Here is a 19,960-nt window from a genome sequence, read left to right as displayed (position 1 = left end):
TTTGTCATGACTCCTTTCCCTACTCAGTCACAAATCAAGTAGAAAAAAAAAAATTGATTTATATGGTTAATGTAATCATGCTTGGGTATAAAAGAAGGATTACAAACAGGCCACGATAGACCTTATAATTCATGGATGACTTAAGACTCATCATGCCAAAAATACATTAGCAAACAGTCCAGGTGTTTGAAAATAACATTCCTCAATGATTGCAAGGATTTGAAATACATTACCCCATACATTAAAACCACCTCCTTGTTTCTGCACTCACTGTCCATTTTATCAGCTCCACTTACCATATAGGAGCACTTTGTAGTTCTACAATTACTGACTGTAGTCCATCTGTTTCTCTACATACTTTTTAACCTGCTTTCACCCTGTTCTTCAATGGTCACGACCCCCACAGAGCAGGTATTATTTAGGTGGTGGATGAGTCTCAGCACTGCAGTGACAATGACATGGTGTTGGTGTGTTAGTGTGTATTGTGCTGGTATGAGTGGATCAGACACAGCAGCGCTGCTGGAGTTTTTAAATACCGTGTCCACTCACTGTCTATCCTATTAGACACTCCTACCTATTTGGTCTACTTTGTAGATGTAAAGTCAGAGACGATCGCTCATCTATTGCTGCTGTTTGAGTTGGTCATCTTCTAGATCTTTATTAGTGGTCACAGGACGCTGCCCACAGGGTGCTGTTGGCTGGATATTTTTGGTTGGTGGACTGTTCTCAGTCCAGCAGTGACAATGAGGTGTTAAAAACTCCATCAGTGCTGCTGTGTCTTATCCACTATACCAGCACAACACACACTAACACACCACCACCATGTCAGTGTCACTGCAGTGCTGAGAATGCACAACCACCCAAATAATACCTGCTCTGTAGTGGTCCTGTGGGGGTCCTGACCATTGAAGAACAGGGTGAAAGCAGGCTAAAAAGATATGTAGAGAAATAGATGGACTACAGTCAGTAATTGCAAACTACAGAGTGCTTCCAAATGTTAAGTGGAGCTGATAAAATGGACAGTGAGTGTAAAAACAAGGAGGTGGTTTTAATGTTATGGCTTATCAGTGTATGTTAAAGCCGCACGTTAACAATGTCCAGGAACGCCAGCTTGAGCTCATCTCTTTGACTTTTCATGAAAAATTTGGACATTATGTTCTCTGGGCCAAAAACATTTCTGAGGCCTTTCTAGGACCTCAGTTCTTTTTTAACATAACAATGCCAAGCCACATTGAGCTGTGTAATTCAAAAGTGTGTGCTAGACTGGCTTGTCCGCAGTCTAGTACATAGATGTAACACTAAGCGGACAGAGAAGGCCGGACACAAGATCATAATCAGTAAACTTTAAACTTTAACTAAGGCAAAATCCCCATTCATGAAAAACCTTAAATAATTATCAAGGCACAAAAACAAGGAACTAGAAAAACACTTGAGAACAGGATACAGGAAAACAGATTCAGAAAAGAAAGGCCAGTATACTTGGCCAGTAACAAATGATAAACAACTAAGATACACACACACACACACTAATTACAGAGAAACAATGTGGCACAGGGGTATACAAATAATGGGAGCAAGTCACAGACAGGGAGCAGAGACAGGGCATGGGAACACACACAGAAAAAACAAAACAAGGTGCATGAGCAGCGCTAGAGAGGGGAGACGGGTGAGGAAATTACACTGGACCTGTATTTAAACAAAACACTCTTATATATTTATAAAATGCATAGTGCAAAGTAATAGTTAAATGTTGGTAAAAGCTAGCACAGCAGTCTTATCACACTAGCCCATACATAGTCAATTGGCCGTGTCCTTGGTGGTCGAGGCCCTGCAGTGAATTGGCACCCTGTCTAGGGTATTCTTGCCTAGTGCTCAGCATTTCTAGTAAAAACAAGTCTGCTGCAACCCTGACCGGAATAATGCAGTTAATGAAAATGAAATGAAAAATTTATGTTGTCATAATGAAAAATGATCTAACAGTGGTAAACTTAAACATTAACATGTTCATTAAATATCAAATATTGTGTTTTTGATGTTGAAATATTGATTATGTGTCATTGTGTTGTTTTCTATTTAATACAGGCCAAAGACTATTTACAAAGCACTGCAACCTGACATTGAAAATTGTAATTACAGCTTGATTGAGTAATGGTGTGTGTGTCTGTGTGTCTAGGTGAAACTTGAGGAGGCATTAGCAGTAGCCACAGATTTCCATAATTCCCTGCAAGATTTCATTAACTGGCTGACACAAGCTGAACAGACTCTCACCATGGTCTCCCCAGCCTCCCTCATCCTGGAAACTATCCTGTTCCAGATTGATGAGCATAAGGTATCTCTTCCTCCCTCCATCTCTCTCTGTCTCTTTCTATGTATGTATGTATGTGTGTGTATTTGTGATGAACCGCTGTTGAATTTATGAATCATACATGTATATGTATATATATATATATATATATATATTAGGGCTGTCGAAGTTAACGCGATAATAACGCATTAACGCGACCTCAATTTAACGCGATTAAAAAAATTAGTGCCATTAACGCAAATTCTAGTTCATGTTGACACTTGACTGGTAGAACAAACGTTTTAATGTCGGACTTGCCACCGTTTTTCATTTGCGGTTTGTTAACATAATGTAACCGATCGTGGTAGTGATGCACTTGCATAATAAAGAAATAAATACACGCTATATTCACAAGTTGTCGGGAGCAGAACACTTTATTACACTTAATTAACTTCTTCTTCTGTACCGAATACCGGAAAGCTGAGTCGAGCACGTTAGTTCATGAACTATGGAAGCCCCAAAGGGTCAAAACACACTCACTTCGTGTAGAAACGTCCATCAAACCATCGTCACGATACAACCACAGACAAGTCTGATACAATAACTACGCCTTATCCCACCTAAAGCACCGCTGATCTACAATGTTTGCTGATGGAGAAATTCTAACCTACAATCTGACATTTACTGCCTAGTATGTGAGTGAATAAACTCCCTTACAGTTTTCTCTTGTCCCAGCAGTTTTTAACATAAGTACATTTAGCATAAAATGTGTTCACCATTTTAATTGTAACATTTCACTTAAAAATCCTTGTTTTCTATAAAATTTACACAGATTTTTTTTTAATGCGATTAATCGCGATTAACTATATGAAATTCTGAGATTAATCGCGATTAAAAATTTTAATCGTTTGACAGCCCTAATATATATACATACTGTATATATATATATATATATATATATATATATATATATATATATATATATATACATAAATATATATATATGTACAGTTGCAAAAAAGTCTGTGGGCCAAATTAATTGACCTTAAATTTAGGATCATCAGAACCTCTTATCCCATGCTTTCTCAACTGGATTAAAAAACACACTTGCACTGATGACCCAATACATTAGGACCACCTGCCTAATATGCTGTCAAAGCAGCTTTAATTCTCTAACTCTGCACAGTAAGTGGTACCAGCAGGTTCTTCAACTTCTGTACATTGAGGTGGACCATCCTTCAGTGCATCCTGCCCCCAGTTCTGCCTTGGGTAAATCATGCTCCTGTGCCTGCTGTACGCATAATTTTGAAGACAACTGGATTTATCAAACCAGTCGATCTTCCTCCAGTGCTTTGAAATACAGTTTTGTGCCTGTGTGTCCTCAGTTGTTGCTTTCAGTGGTCTACAGAAGTAAACACAGGCAATTTGACTGACCTCAGACTACACAGCCCCATACACAGAGGGTTCAATGCAGTGTGTGTTGTAACACATTCATCTCATCACTAGCATTAAAATGTTCTGCAGTAGCTTTTCTGTTGGTCCGTACCAGACACCATAGCCTTTATTAACTTGACCACCCAACAATCTGTCGCCAGTTAGTGGTTTGTCACTTTTCAGACTACTGTTGGCCCCTGACTTGCCCCTTTTTAAAGTCACTTAGGTCTTTATGTTGATCAGATCTGCTACATTCAACATATAAACTACCATTAGCCCAACATTTAATATATAATATGCTATGATAGGCTATGATTGACTATGTCTTTGGGGTATTGCCAAAGCTCTGCAATGGATTGTCCTGGGTATTCTTGCCTTGCGCTCAGTATTTTTTGATGAAACCAGAACCGCCTTGACCCTGACCAGGATAAAGTGAGATTTAAATAGATAACAAAATGAATTGTCACATGAAAGTCACACAGTCGGGAAATCTCTCATATTTTCATATGAATTATATCTGCCTTTAGTCCATTTGGCTCTGCCAACTACCATTTATTTTAGATCAAGCTGTTTCACTCTGCCTTTGAAGTCCCTGCTTTCTAACCTGGACTTTGTTTATTTTTCATCATAGATCTTTGTGACTGAGGTGAACTCACACCGGGATCAGATCATCGAGCTGGATAAGACAGGTACTCATTTGAAGTACTTCAGCCAGAAGCAGGATGTGGTGCTGATTAAGAACCTGCTCGTGAGCGTACAGAACCGCTGGGATAAAGTGGTACAGTGCTCGGTGGAGAGGGGGCGCCTGCTGGATGATGCCAGGAAACGTGCAAAGCAGGTGAGGAATTAAATATATTAGAAGTAATCAGTTACAGGAGCTGTGCCATCATTCCACACATGGTTGGCTTTGTTGTCCGTGAGTAACTCATAGAGTCCTGTATTACAGTGGGACTCCTTTGGGACCTGCAGTGCAGGACGGATTAAGAAGGTTGTGAACCTTGTTACGCACTTGCGGTTAATCAGCCACCCACATTGCTTTATTAAAATGGGTGTTAAATACATAGGATTATTGTGGGTATAGTTGTGAGACCAGCTGCCGTTCTCTAAAATGAGGTTTGGTACACAGCTGCTTTAAATGGAATTGAGCTTTTCAAACTGAGTTGTCCCCTCTCTAAGTCTTCGTTTTTACCTTTATACCAGCATTACCAGAAAGATCTCAAACTCAATCTTGTCATCTCTGGTCCTGTAAGACTATGGTGGGTCCAAAGCTTACCACAAAACACCCTAAACAGGGTGCTGATTCATCTCAGGGTCATTACACATCTACTCAGTCGCTCCCAAGACCAAAAGACAATTAAAAGTAGCCAGTTAGGCCATTTTGGAATGGTAGGATAAAACCAGAAGGAAGTGGATAAAACTCAGACATGGGAGGAACATGCCACCAGACAGTGACTGCATGTGGTGAGTCATGACCCTGAAGATGTGTGACACCAACATTACATGGACAGGATTCTGTGGGTGCCCATCTAGTGGCACTGTTAGGTAAATTGTAGGTCAGAATCTACAATAAAATAGTCATCAAATGAACTTGTGTAATTTTTTCCTTTCCTCAGTTCCATGAGAGCTGGACCAAGCTGATGGAGTGGCTGGATGAGTCAGAGAGAGCGCTGGACTCGGACTTGGAGATCGCCAACGAACCTGACAAAATCAAAACGCAGCTCACTCAGCACAAGGTTACCGGATCTCATTTCAATACCTCCTCTCAAATATTATTAATAGCAGACTTCCATACATTCTGCTGATCTACTGCACCTTTGTATGATTCTCAGATGTTTCTTTTAAAACATGATGAACATCTGCATTAAACCAACTTCCAGTCAGGCATGAATCATGGTCTAAACCAGCTGTTATTTTGTGGAAAGGATTAAGTGAGGTTGTATCAGCCTTAACCATTAAAGCATGTCCTTCTTAGTAATAAAAGTGAACATACCACCTAGGTCCTTATTAAAATGCTGAATATTGATTGGATAATACTTACAATACAATATCTGATCATTTTAATCTGTCTGTAAAGTGCTGGGATTTTTAAACTGCATAAAACCTATTAAACCTATTCTTTTTTTCTGTTCACGTCGCTCTCTCAAAAAACCTCACCAAAATCATGGCTATTATTTAGGCGATAGCATGACTCAGAAGTGTTGACAACAGAGAAGAATACCCACTGCTATGTAATTACCAGCTCAGCAGTGTAGACTCTTCACCCACATATCGATCCATGCTCCTGCAGGTTTGAGTGTGTCCTTGAGCCTGAATTTTGACCCTGCTTCTCTGTTATTGGGCCTTTTAGGAGTTCCAGAAAGCTTTGGGCGCAAAGCACTCTGTGTATGACACCACCAGCCGATCGGGTCGAGCCCTAAAGGACAAGACGTCCCTCAAAGATGACAACCAGAAACTGGACGACATGCTCTGTGAGCTCCGAGACAAATGGGACACCATTTGTGGAAAGTCTGTGGAGAGGTATGTTTATTTTCTGTGTGCCTGATACGTATTAAAGGAACAAACAGTTACAGGACAAGCCGCTTTTGAAGTCTGATTTTATTTATCTTCTGCACGTTCTTTTTGGTAAGGTCAAGTCCAAATGGTAAACATTCCTGTAACAGTGCTATGGCCGAAGTTGTCAGATATCAGATCCATTCACTTCATTTTCATATTTTTACCACTACTATATCCTGGTTTGGATTGAGGTGGGTCTAGGCCCGGAATCACTGGGCATAATATAGTAACACACACTGGACATGATGGCAATCCATCATAGGGCTTTGATTCCTAATCTTTTTGTTGGCTGGTGTGGCTGGTGAGGTTTGAGCCCTTGCCAGTTGAGTGTGTACATCAAAGTGATTGGCTATGTATGTTGGGGGTGGGGAATGGAGGTGGGAGTTGCACCTGAGAGTCATGTCACACCGTGCCAGACCTGGTATAAATATGGATAGTTGTATGCTTACATTCCAACTTTGTGGGAACAATTTGGGGAAGGCCCTTTTCTATTTTAACATGAGATGCAAGGTTTATAAAGGCATGGTTGAGTGAGTTTGGTGTAGGAGAACTTGACTGGCCAACATAAAGCCCTGACCGCAACCTTATCTAACACCTTTGAGATGAACTTAAACAGAGATTGCGACCCACGCCCTCCACGCCAAATGCTTGGATTAAGGGGCAAACATTCCTATACACATACTCCAAAATCTTGTGGAAAAATCACAGAAAAGTGGAAAGCCTTGTCCAGCTATTTCTATTGTGCTTTACTGCACTGAACAATTTCTCCCCTCCTTCATTTTCTTTACTACAAATTTAAATATAGTATTTATAGTATTATTTACCAGCAATTGGAAATGTAGATATTTTACTTTGAATTGTTTTTTTTTTGCAGGCAAAACAAGCTGGAGGAGGCTCTGCTGTTCTCAGGCCAGTTCACAGATGCCCTCCAGGCTCTGATTGACTGGCTCTATAAAGTAGAACCTCAGCTGGCAGAGGATCAGCCTGTGCATGGAGACATCGACCTGGTGCTCAACCTCATCGACAGCCACAAGGTACTGATGCTTTTCTGAGAGAATATTTCAGATCCAACAGCTATTCAAATTTTACTGCAGAGCAAACCTAAAAGCGTTTTTTGCTAACTGACTAAAGCTTATTAACTTCATATATTGCTATATATAGATGGGTAGTAAATTAAATGAAGAAGCATCAAGCACCTTGGTAAGGCGTTGGTCTACTATGAAGCAGATGAATGGCTTGAATAAGTCTCCGGAACTGTACTGGACCCTTAGTGGGTGTTGGGTGATGGTGGCACGGAGCCTCTAGGAGTTTCTTCTATTGATGTATATCTACCGCTCAGGTGGCACAGTGGTCTATGACCACGGCTGCTCATCATCACTAAGATCTGGGTTCGAATCTCAGCTATAGGTGCTATTGGTCGCCTGGACATGACTAAATACCTGTATGTCTGGAGGGAGTGGTCATAGACCTTTGTTGAATTGGCAATCTGTCCAAAGTGTTCATGCCAGTGTAGATCTGCCACAACCTAGACCAGGATTAAGCAGTTGATGAAAATAAATAAAGCCCACTACAGCTGGGATTAAGGGTTCAAATCCCAGTGGTGTGTGTGTGTAAAGGTGGTGGTGGTTCATTGCATTGCAAACAGTAATTCGGGGAAAGGCAGACCCACCACATGTTAATTAGGGGATCCGTTTGTATTGGCCTTTTTCTCCAACATGCTATGAAAAGTCTCTCCTCAGCAACAGCACTCAGGTTTTTCCCCACATTTGTCCATGTTTTTGAAAAACTCTCATATCTGCTTCTATTTGTAGTTTTCTTCTTGGTTTTGTTACGTTGTGTCATATTTACTGTTCTTTTAGCTGCTTGTTTAAGCAGGTCATGTGAGAAATCCCTCTGGTCTCAATAATAGCAGATGGTGTAACCTAGTCACTGAAACTGATTGTCCAGTGTTTTACATCTGTCTAATTCTGTTAGTGTGCTCGTCTTAATCACTTTTGATCACATTTCGGTTTTCTGACCTGGACTTTAACCACAGAGCGAAGATTATGCTAAGAGATCGGCATTTCTTTTTTGATCAGTGCTTTGGGAACGTCAGACCCTGTTAAAAGAACAAAACAGCACACACTGCAGGATATGATGCAGCGTTCAAGTTTCTGTATTTCTATCACAGGTGTTTCAAAAGGAGCTTGGAAAGAGGACGGGTTCTGTGCAAGCCTTGAAGCGTTCAGCCCGGGAGCTGATTGAGAGCAGCCATGATGACTCGTCGTGGGTCAAAGTTCAGATGCAGGAGCTGAGCACACGTTGGGACACTGTTTGTGCCCTCTCCGTGTCAAAACAGACCCGACTGGAACAAGCTTTGTGTCAGGTACATCCTCTGAGCATTATATAAAAAAAAAAAGTCTTAAAAAAAAAAGTCATTTTATTTATTTTAACCCTTTTTTTTTTTTTACCTTAAAGGTTAATTGAATACAACATGCCATAGTAAAAGTAGCACAGTATTTCTTAAACAGGATTAGATTCAAGAACAAGGAACAAATGGTAGCCAGGCACCGACATGAGCGGAGCATGACTTTTCTTGGCTTTCCTGCTTTCATATAGAAATACACCGATCAGCCATAACATTAAAACCACCTCCTTGTTTCTACACTCACTGTCCATTTTATTGGCTTCACTTACCATATAGAAGCACTTTGTAGTTCTACAATTACTGACTGTAGTCCATCCGTTTCTCTGCATGCTTTGTTAGCTCCCTTTCATGCCGTTCTTCAATGGTCAGGACTCTTCCAGGACCACTACAGAGCAGGTATTATTTGGGTGGTGGATGATTCTCAGCACTGCAGTGACATTGACATGGTGGTGGTGTGTTAGTGTGTGTTGTGCTGGTATGAGTGGATAAGACACAGCAGCACTGATGCAGTGCTGAGAATGATCCACCACCTAAATAATACCTGTTCTGTAGTGGTCCTGTGAGATGGACTACAGTTAGTAATTGTAGAACTTCAAAGTGCTTCTATATGGTATGGTGGAGCTGATAAAACGGTTGGAATAACAGCCTTGGACTACTATGTACTATTATGTACTGTCATTTTAACCTTTACTATCATTCTGTTAGTGTTTTCTGTGTTTTTGTTTTGTTATCAAACCTTAGTAAAGGTATGAGGCATTAGCATCAACATACATTCCCATTTAGCATTAGCATAAATCCCCTTTTCAGTAAAGAAATCTTATCTTATAAACAATTTCTAAGTAAGCACTAACTTAGGACACAAGAATAGCAACATAGTGTGAAAGTAGAACAACTGACAGTTCCAATCCTCTTTTCCTTGTGTTTCTTAGGCAGAGGACTTCCACTCAACTGTTCACATCCTACTGGAGTGGCTGGCTGAAGCAGAACAGAGCCTGCGTTTCCATGGCTCACTGCCCGAGGATGAGGAAGCGCTCCGTAACCTCATCGAACAGCACAATGCAAGTTTTTCTTCAGCCACACCACCCCAATTGCAACAAATCCATAATTTAATGAATTTAATCAATTCCATGCATGTGGATATGTTTAAGCGTTCTTTTTTATTAGAATGGTTTTGCTATATTTTATTTAATTACACATTATGCAATACAGTTTAAACTCTTTGTCCAGCTTGTTTTAGATGCTTAATCTTTGCCAATTACAGCTGCCAGTATGATAACATAAACCATATATGACCCTTCAGGCGTAATAGCCCAGTGCTGGACAAAACTGGACTCTAACATCACACAGAACTTAAGCATGAGCTCATCACCAAAAAAGGATTTGTTCCTCATACTTTTAATCAGACATTATTCACACTAATAGAATGTGGGTGGATGGAAACTCTTGTTGGAACATTGGTGTTAATTCTTATTTGTTTTTTTGTGTGTGTGATGGCATTTAAGTAATGAAAAGCACTTTTATCCATGCAGGAATTTCTGAAGAAACTGGATGAGAAAAGCGTAGCTCTGGGCAAAGCCATTAGCATGGGGGAAGCTATCCTAGCTATCTGCCATCCAGACTCTATCACCACTGTCAAACACTGGAACACTATAATCAAAGCTCGCTTCGAGGAGGTGAGCCTCATTCTTCTTTAACAACTTAGTTACAGCTCAGTCCCATCCACACACACACACACACACACAAGAAAGATAACATAATGATGTATGAATTGTTTAAAAATGCCTGTTCTTAAACCAGTCATTGATTATTTAATACACTTAAGCTACATCTACCATACAGAGAAATATTGTGGGTATAAAGTTACTGACAGTGGCCATTTATTGCTTTCTACTTTGGCACACTCCTGTAACTTATTTATCATTTCAAATGGACCCCAATTCAACCCGACCTGATAATTTTGGGTGGTGGTGGACAATAACATAGTAATGGCATGGGACTGTGTTTTGTACTGGTATGATGGTATGAGTATATTAGGTGCAGCAGTGTTGTTGGAATTTTTAACCACCTCACTGTCAATGCTGGGAGAAGATTAGTATAAAAATATAAGGTGTCATGTGATCAGAAAGTGCCCATAAAGAATAGAGAAAGACTGACATACATTGTGTCTGAAAAAAGAAAACTGCTCTACTCTTTAACTGTACACCTACACCCAGTGCTAACAGGGTATGCGTTCCTGATATTAACATTAACTGTTATCTGATTGCAGATGATAGGTGTAAGCAATTGAGGGTTAAGGTTTTTGCTCAGGTGCCCAAACATGGTAACTTGGCAGTGGTAGGGGCTTGAACAAGAAGCTTTCTGATTCGACTTTCTGATTTTACTATAGTATGCTGCTTAAACTCCAACATGCATTGTGTTTTTCTTCTTGTGGTTCAGGTAACAGCATGGGCACGACAGCATCAGCAGAGGTTATCCAGTGCTCTAAGCGAGCTTCTGGCCACCCACGAGCTACTAGAGAATCTGCTGAGCTGGTTAAAGTGGGCTGACACCACCCTTACCGAGAAAGACAAGGAGGCCCTACCCCAGGAGATAGAAGACATCAAAGCTCTAATCACAGAGCATCAGGTGCTGCTAATATTTATGACAGGAATTCCTGTGTTCCGTTGCTGTTAAGTTCCATCTGCTATGATGTATGTTTGCTGTTTTTGGATTAAAGCCTTGTCTCTTTATTGTGTTTCAGACTTTTATGGAGGAGATGACTAGAAAACAACCTGACGTGGACAAAGTTACTAAGACTCATAAAAGAAAAGCCACAGCCGAACCGCCAGTTCAGTCTCAGATTCCAGTGCTGGATAAAGGAAGAACAGGCCGTAAGTCTTCACCTCAGCATTAGCACAGAGTGAAGTTGTAGTGTTCGTTCATGCTGACATTATTAGACCCTTTTGGCTCAGGTTTACAGATTCCAGACAAAGTGTACTTATATGCTTGTAATACATATTACATCTGGTATTGCATATTGTTAATGATTTGCACAAATAATAACACTCTCAGAACAACAGCAACATGAAACTAAGTTGGTCTCAATAGCCATTGTCAGTTTTGCTTACAATATTGTGTTTTAATGTACTGGGGAGGGGCGCGCCTCACCACCAAGGCGGCAGGAGTAGCCCCATACCTGTGGGAACAGAGATTTCAGACAGAGCTGAAGAACCAGATGCTGTAAAGCACTGAAACTAAAACAAGTTGTTGAACAGGCTGAGGTCAAACCCAGTAAAGGACACAAAGCAACAATACCAGTTAGGGAAAAGCCCAAAGCGAAAATGAGAAACAGAAACAGGTCGTTAACACTGTAATTAACAAACACTTGGTTTGCACAAAGCTGGCAAGTAAAATATTTCACAAACACAAGAACAAACTGGCCAAGTATAAATACACTGAGACATAATTACACACAGGTGAGATCGATTAGAATCCTGGAAAAGCAGGTCAGTGTAGCTGTTCGGGATTGGTAAGAAGTGGCTGTGAGGTCAGACCCTGCTGAATTGTGAAAGCTAGAATTTTCAGGTTGGTTAGAGACACTGGAGTGAGTGGGTAGCATGAAAGGGAAGGATAAACCCAACATGCAGGATGCTTAGCCAAAGCAGAACAATACTGTATCTAAAAAGCCACAAACTACAGAATAAAGGGTGACCAAAAGAGCAGAAATAAATAAAAGAAACAAAAGAAGCCAAATAAAATCTGCAGTCCAGACCAGAGAGGCAACAGATCAGCTAAACAAGTGCATTAGCGGAGTAGGGGATTTCACACTCAGAAAAAAGGATGTTTGCTCCTTTGGGACAAGCCCTTACAGATCACAGCAAATGTGGAAAACTCAGGTAGCCATGCACTCACCTCACATGGACAAAGGCGACACGCTCCCAGGAGAACACATGACCACAGAGGAAAGTAGGAAACAATAAATAAAGATAAAAATGAGATAAAAGATTAAAAAAAAAATAAAAGATCAGGATTAAAAAACAAAGTTATCAAAATGCTTCTCGGTCCACCAGTGTGTGATTTAAGTTAAAAAAAAAAAAAGATAAAAGAGAGAGAAACCCAGTACACCAGGTGGCAATTTAAAGAGGGCAGAGCCACTCCATCAGTAGCCACATTTACATTCAGCCTAAAAATCTGTTAATAATTTAACTAATAGCTCAGTTGGAATTGAGTACGTCATTCTATACATCACAATTGGAATAGACCATTAGGCCATTTCGAATGCATTTTTTTATCCGATTGAATGAGGTGCAAAATCCTTTAAATAATTCCATTAAATAGAAGAATAATAGCCTTGTAAGCACCTGTATCCATTGACATTCATAATTGGTAAGTGTAAGTACGTTCTGCTAGTATGTATTTTCATTAAAGTTCAACATGGCGGGAGTGAAAAACTGGTCTGTAGAGGAGATTAAGTTAATTCTGTGAACTGCGAAAGATTTATGTGCCTTGGAATGTTGCAGGACATGACGTCTTTCTTCTGCCCATTTTTTAATAAGTGAAGTCATTTCTAATTAAAAAAATGTGGTTAAACTGAGGTTGTTGGCAAAAGCAACGTCAAATCATTGCATCGTTGCTAACACTTTGTGATCTTGTAATTTAGGAAAAAGATCCCCAACTCAGACCATGTATCCAGCATCTGTGCAGCCTCAAATTGAGACCAAGAACCCCAGAGTGAACCTGCTCGTCAGTAAATGGCAGCAGGTCTGGCTTTTGGCCCTGGACAGGCGAAGAAAACTCAACGATGCTTTGGACAGGCTTGAGGAGGTTAGTACTTACTAATATTACTGCTGCTGCAAGCTTCAGCTGTCCCATGACCCACACCCACCTTCTTTTCTCTGGTATCTCATCAGCTTAAAGAGTTTGCCAACTTTGACTTTGATGTCTGGAGAAAGCGCTACATGCGGTGGATGAACCACAAGAAATCTCGAGTCATGGATTTCTTCCGACGCATCGATAAAGACCAGGATGGAAAGGTTACCAGGCAGGAGTTTATTGAAGGCATTCTTTCCTCAAGTGAGTAGAGATTCCATCAAAGGTTCTAAAGCTTAAACATGAACTACAACCAGAAACATATACACCATATACACAGGTTTTCAAAGCTTTCATCATATATTCTGATGAAAAATGTTTCTTACTAGCCTGTACAAGGACCGGCCAGTAAATATGTATAAACAAGTGTGCAGATATACAGTCTATGTACACCAATCAGCCATAACATTAAAACCACCTCCTTGTTTCTACACTCAGCTACACTTACCATATAGAAGCACTTGTAGTTCTACAATTACTGACTGTAGTCCATCTGTTTCTTTGCATGCTTTGTTAGCCTGTTTTCACCCATGGTTCTTCCATGGTCAGGACCCCCACAGGACCACTATAGAGCAGGTATTATTTAAGTGGTGGATCATTCTCAGCACTGCAGTGACAATGACGTAGTGGTGGTGTGTTAGTGTGTGTTGTGCTGGATGAGTGGATCAGACACAGCAGCGCTGCTGGAGTTTTAAAATACCATGTCCACTCACTGTTTACTCTATTAGACACTCCTACCTAGTTGGTCCACCTTGTAGATGTAAAGTCAGAGATGATTGCTCATCTATTGTTGCTGTTTGAGTTGGTCATTTTCTAGACCTTCATCAGTGGTCACAGGACGCTGCCCACGGGGCGCTGTTGGCTGGATATATTTTTGGTTGGTGGACTATTCTCAGTCCAGCAGTGACAGTGAGGTGTTTAAAAACTCCAGCAGTGCTTCTGTGTTTGATCCACTCATACCAGCACAACACACACTAACACACCACCACCATGTCAGTGTCACTGCAGTGCTGAGAAAGATCCACCACCCAAATAATACCTGCTGTGTGGTGGTCCTGTGGGGGTCCTGACCATTGAAGAACAGGGTGAAAGCAGGCTAAAAAGGTATGAAGAGAAACAGCTGGACTACAGTCAGTAATTGTAGAACTACAAAGTGCTTATATATGGTAGGTGGAGCTGATAACATGGACAGTGAGTGTAGAAACAAAAAGGTGGTCATAATGTTATGACTGATTGGTGTATACACATATACATATATCTGTCTGTATACATATACATATATCTATGAACTGAAAATGAACCCAATAGGCAGGATGCTTAACCAAAGTAGGACAATATTATGGCTGAAAAGCCACAAACAAAAGAACTAGGATGGGATTCCATAACCAAGACTTCCCCCAGTCGAACTTCACAGTAGGTGGGGCTCTAATGATGTCAGTACTTTCTTTGCCCAGATTCCTTCTTAATTTTTAATTATTTTTTTGCACAATATGTTGCTAAAACACTTTTCCCTTTGCTCTGTGTAGAGTTCCCTACTAGTCGACTGGAGATGAGTGCTGTAGCAGACATTTTTGATCGTGACGGTGATGGCTACATTGATTACTATGAGTTTGTGGCTGCTCTGCACCCCAACAAAGATGCTTACAAACCACTTACTGATGCTGATAAGATTGAAGATGAGGTTTGTTTGTAGCTGAGATAGATTATTACTACCCTATTGTCTACACTTCTATTTTTACTGATATTTTCATGGTTACATCTTGATCTTTTAGGTGACTCGCCAAGTGGCAAAGTGCAAGTGTCCTAAACGGTTCCAAGTGGAGCAGATCGGTGCCAACAAATATCGGGTAAGGATCTAAACCTTGGGGTTTTAAATACAGTGCAAGCTAAAGGCCAAGGCAGATACAGATTCATCCAGTTCATATCTAGTCCTGTGAGATGGAAATACTGTTCTAAAAGCCAGTGGCAGTAAAAGGTTTGGAAAATTGAATTCCTCATATTGCTGTTGCAAGAAATAATTACTTTATTACATTCTAATGTGACTTTAAATTATTCACTTTTACTTAGAGCACTTGGAGCTGTCACATTCAATTCAAAATTTAAAAACGAAGAGACACTGTTTATATTCTAATGACTCTGAACTCAAAAACATGATGTCTTAATGGTTAACTTCTCTTGGATAAGTCATTACAGCACTAATGTCAAATTTTTTTTATTTAAAACAGAGATGTACTGAGTAAAGTTCCACTTTAGACTCTTCAGCCTACAGATCCTAAATTAAGTGATGTTTAGATTTAACAGGGTTGGCAGTAATCATGTCAGGTTGTGTCTAGTGAAATTAAAAGTAATTATCAGTTACATTTGGTTAATTGTGAAGCAACCCTAAAATATGCTAACCCACTAGTTCTGAATTTGTGGTTCGAATCCCGGTGATGCTGTTGTCTGGTCCAGCATCTACACAGACGGGATTGGCTATGTCATGTGCTGGGAAACATGCCCCTGAAAATGTGGAAGCAGTAGAAAAAAATAATATATATATGTAAAATAACAAAACTATTAAGTGTGATAAATATGCAAACCTGAAGAAATTAAGAGGGCAGCAAACACTTTTACTATAAATGCAATTAGTTCAGATAATTTCTTACAAAAAAAGAAATCAATGGAAAAAAGCCAGGAAAAATTGACAAATGACCACGTGCCCATATTAATTAAGATTAAGCTTAATATTCCCTAGACTGCCTTCTCACTAGTCAACCCCCTAGTTTATGCCACCATACTGATTCTCCGGTGAGTCAGAGACTGTTCTCTCTTTGAATGTTACATCCCCAATGATTTTACTCATTAGGTTTTTTCTGGCTTTTTCTTGCAAATGGTTTATTGACAATAATGTATGTTTTTAAAGCTTTGGCATTATTTTTTAGTTTAAGTTGACTGTCCTCTTTTAAAGAAAATATTATAGTCTAAAATATGACAACTCTAGATGTTATGTAATGCTTGTCTGTTTTTCTGTATTTCTTTCTGCTGTCCAGTTCTACCTTGGAAACCAGGTATATACCACACAGCTTTTTCAGTCTGCTAATTTGTTGCCTTTTTTGGTTTCACTGGTTTATTTTCAGATCTGCTGGCATTAAGTTACTCTCAAACTCAGAAGCAGATAAGCAAACAGAGTCTTAAGAATGCTCTCCATAAATAGAATTTCTTTGCGTGTGTGTGGTAGTACATACTCATGAAATATTATTTGTCTCAATGGAAATTGAAGGCATGTGCATATCTGAGGGAGAAAGAGAAATAGTTTATCACTTCCAATCAGAAGAGTTTCACAAAAAATGGTCCTTGGGGGCTAAAATAATTTTCATAGTTCTGGAGTGTAAAGCATCAACCATTTCTTAGTCTAATCATTAGTGCCAGATTATTGCCAGCATTAGGATACACATGTGAAACTATTTTAAACTGAGGTCAGAACAAAGCGGGAGTGCTCCACCTCATCTCTGAATGGATAGGCACTGTAATGTTAGTCCTTTTTAGGAAGTTTTAACAGTGCTGGTATTTTTATGATGTTGCATATCTGCTTTTGAGTTTCAGTGCATTTCTAACAAGCTTTTCCTTCCCTACCAGTATCGATTTATTGATTTGTCTCATCTTTGGCTGCTTGAAGATTAACGTGCATTGGTTGCTTTTTTGTGCTGTGCAAACGGGCTAACCCCAGCTGCAATAATGACAAATGCTTAAGGGTCAGTTCGCTAAACCTTTGTTGAATGCAAAACAAATCTGAGCTACAGCTAAAGTGCCATATTCAGAGCTGATCTGCCAATAGCATGAAGTTGATACTGAAAGCTCACTTATTTAAATTCAGAATTTTTACAGGATGTGTGCATGGGGCAGGGTTTTTCCAGAACACACTGAAATCCTGTCATACTTTAATCCAATTTATACTATTTGATTTTGTGTAATATCCAGATTAATTATCTGACAATGTCTGATGGTGTGGTAGACATTTACTAAATCAAATAAAAAGATGAATCTGTGATTTGTTCATTCTCTTGAATCTTTATTTAGCTGACAAAAGAAAAAAGTCCAGGTCCAGTGTTTCACTGTTTAACTTCATTGTATTTTGTAAATAGAAACACATTTACAATTGAATGCGTGCAACACTCTCCAAAAAGTTGGGTCAGAGGCAAAATAAGAGTAAAAAGTTGATATAATGTTTAAAACAAAACAATGAGTAGGTGAATTGGTAACAAGTGAGGACATCAACATATAGAAGAATGAGTAACTGTGGCCATATGAGTCCACGTTTCAGCTTGTTTGGGAAAACAGACATCTAAAGAAAGGGGCCATCCATAATGTTATTAATTTAAGCTGCGAAAGCCAACATACACTGATCAGCCATAACCACCTCCTTGTTTCTACACTCACTGTTCATTTTATCAGCTTCACTTACCATATAGGAGCACTTTTTAGTTCTACGATTACAGACTGCAGCCCATACATTTCTCTACATACCTTTTTAACCTGCTTTCACCCTGTTCTTCAATGGTCAGGAACCCCACAGGACCACCACAGAGCAGGTATTATTTAGGTGTTGGATCATTCTCTAGTCTTGTATCAAGCAAGAATGGACAAAAATTCCACCTGCAAAACTGCAACAATTAGTGTCCTCAGTTCCCAAACCTTTAAAGGTTCCTTTATAGGAAAGGTGATGGAACACAGGGGTAAACACACCTCTGTCCCAAATTTTTTGAGTGTGTGTTGCATGTTTATATTTACAAAAAGATCAGTGAAAATATTGAAAATCAATAACTAAATAAAGATTCAAGAGAATTAACAAATCACATATTCTTATTTTTACTGCGTTTTTTAAAAGTGTCCCAACTTTTCTGGAAATGGGTTTTGTACTATAATACAATATATTTGACATCAGGTTGCTCAGGTGGTGCAGCAGAAAATTACACTAGCCTACTGCTTTTATGGATCTACAGTACGCATCCTATCTAGATCCTGTCTACATACAGGTATGATTGGCTAGGCCTCACAATGGATTGGCGTCTTGCATTGCCCCAGTGATTCTAGGAAAGCTGCACCCACTGCGATCATGACCAGAATAAAGCAGTGGTAAAACATGAAAATGAAATCAAATAAATGTTTGCCATTATAAAATAATTGTTGAACTCTTTTACACTGCCATTATATGACACAAGTAGTGTCATATTTTTGAAGTTGTGAGTGGCAGTTTCCAAAATCTTATTGAACTGGCCAGAACTGACTGGAAATCTCAGTCTGGATTCTATTAACTTCACACATTATTTATTGATGTCTTGTCTAGTTCAATTGCTCAGTTAGGTTGCCAGCTCTGGAAATGGCCCAACATTTGCAAACGCTTTTCATGGATCACATGAAATTATGGGTTACATGCTTTCTCAAGTCCATGCTTTTGTGGATGGAAGCCGGTGAAGTGATGGAAATTCATGCAAAACTCATTTTTCTTTGCTTGTGTTCGAGCTTCTTTTGCTGTCATGTGCGCCGGTCTGTTACATTTTTTGCTGTTCCATATCAACTGAAACAATTCTTTCGACAGTTTGGTCTGGTTCACTGCTTACATGATCCCTTAATCGCTGATGAGAGTATAACTAACAGGGAGAGTCAAAATCTAAACTCCCAACTTCACGTTGCCGTTTTGGAAAGCTGTATCCTGGTAAATGGTCATTTTAAGCCGTTTCTTGTGATTTATTTTTTAATTTTTTATATCATTTGGTCATGCTTCAAAACTCATCGTCCCGCAATCAACACATTCACCAGTTGCATTGAATCATTCTTGTTATCATATTAAGAGCAGCGGCCACAGAGAGGCTCAGCAAGAAAGTCATCAGTGTGTTGGTTTTGTTGTCTTAGAAAGTGAAGTGTTGTTTTCATATTGCTTTAATAGTGGCATTGAAGTGTAGCTACATTGGTTGTCATCCTCTATGAGTATGGTGCTTTTCCCAGAAGTGTTTCCCACAAGGTTTTCCCAGAAAAAAAAGAAAGCATGTGGGCCATAACTTTTTGTGTTGTGAACTACATCATGACCATATCCAACTGGAAAACATTCATTTTTATTGGTAAAGCATTTTTGGCATTGTGTTTGTGGAGGATCATTGCGTTCCATTCATAGTCCTACTACAATGCCCAAAATTGCATTCAATACTTATATATTCTGGAACTGCCACAGAATACTGCAGCACACTCTAGAGGTAATTGTACTGTTACAAACCATTATCACCCATTCGAAAAATCTTTGCTGCACTCATCCCTGCTTTCTAAAAATTTACCTATTACAAAGGAACACAAAGCAAGGATTTCTCCAGTTGGATTGGCTGTTCATTTCTCTTATTTTCTGGAATGAATCTGATGTTGTGTCTGTCCAAGTGTCTGTCCGCTCAGCTGGGAAACAAGTGCAC

At 39.6% G+C, this 19,960-nt stretch overlaps 1 protein-coding gene across 11 annotated transcripts in view; it reads left to right on the top strand.

Annotated features, from left to right (window-relative positions):
- The window catches only part of dst (dystonin), a 287,668-nt gene that overhangs the window by 242,689 nt on the left and 25,019 nt on the right, over nt 1-19,960 (top strand). For all 11 annotated transcript variants that reach the window (XM_062995876.1, XM_062995886.1, XM_062995883.1 and 8 more), the window contains 15 exons: nt 2,174-2,329; nt 4,350-4,556; nt 5,332-5,451; nt 6,066-6,235; nt 7,146-7,305; nt 8,442-8,636; nt 9,608-9,736; nt 10,208-10,351; nt 11,115-11,303; nt 11,419-11,548; nt 13,318-13,481; nt 13,568-13,730; nt 15,053-15,207; nt 15,299-15,373; nt 16,556-16,573. In XM_062995876.1, coding sequence (XP_062851946.1) covers nt 2,174-2,329; nt 4,350-4,556; nt 5,332-5,451; nt 6,066-6,235; nt 7,146-7,305; nt 8,442-8,636; nt 9,608-9,736; nt 10,208-10,351; nt 11,115-11,303; nt 11,419-11,548; nt 13,318-13,481; nt 13,568-13,730; nt 15,053-15,207; nt 15,299-15,373; nt 16,556-16,573 — 2,175 coding nt within the window. The remainder of the gene's footprint in view (nt 1-2,173; nt 2,330-4,349; nt 4,557-5,331; nt 5,452-6,065; nt 6,236-7,145; nt 7,306-8,441; nt 8,637-9,607; nt 9,737-10,207; nt 10,352-11,114; nt 11,304-11,418; nt 11,549-13,317; nt 13,482-13,567; nt 13,731-15,052; nt 15,208-15,298; nt 15,374-16,555; nt 16,574-19,960) is intronic.

This window comes from Trichomycterus rosablanca, chromosome 5, assembly GCF_030014385.1.
Source record: "Trichomycterus rosablanca isolate fTriRos1 chromosome 5, fTriRos1.hap1, whole genome shotgun sequence".
In the NCBI taxonomy this organism is placed as follows: Eukaryota; Metazoa; Chordata; class Actinopteri; order Siluriformes; family Trichomycteridae; genus Trichomycterus; species Trichomycterus rosablanca.
Note: the sequence above shows the minus strand (reverse complement) of the source record. Positions and strands in the feature narration are given on the sequence as shown.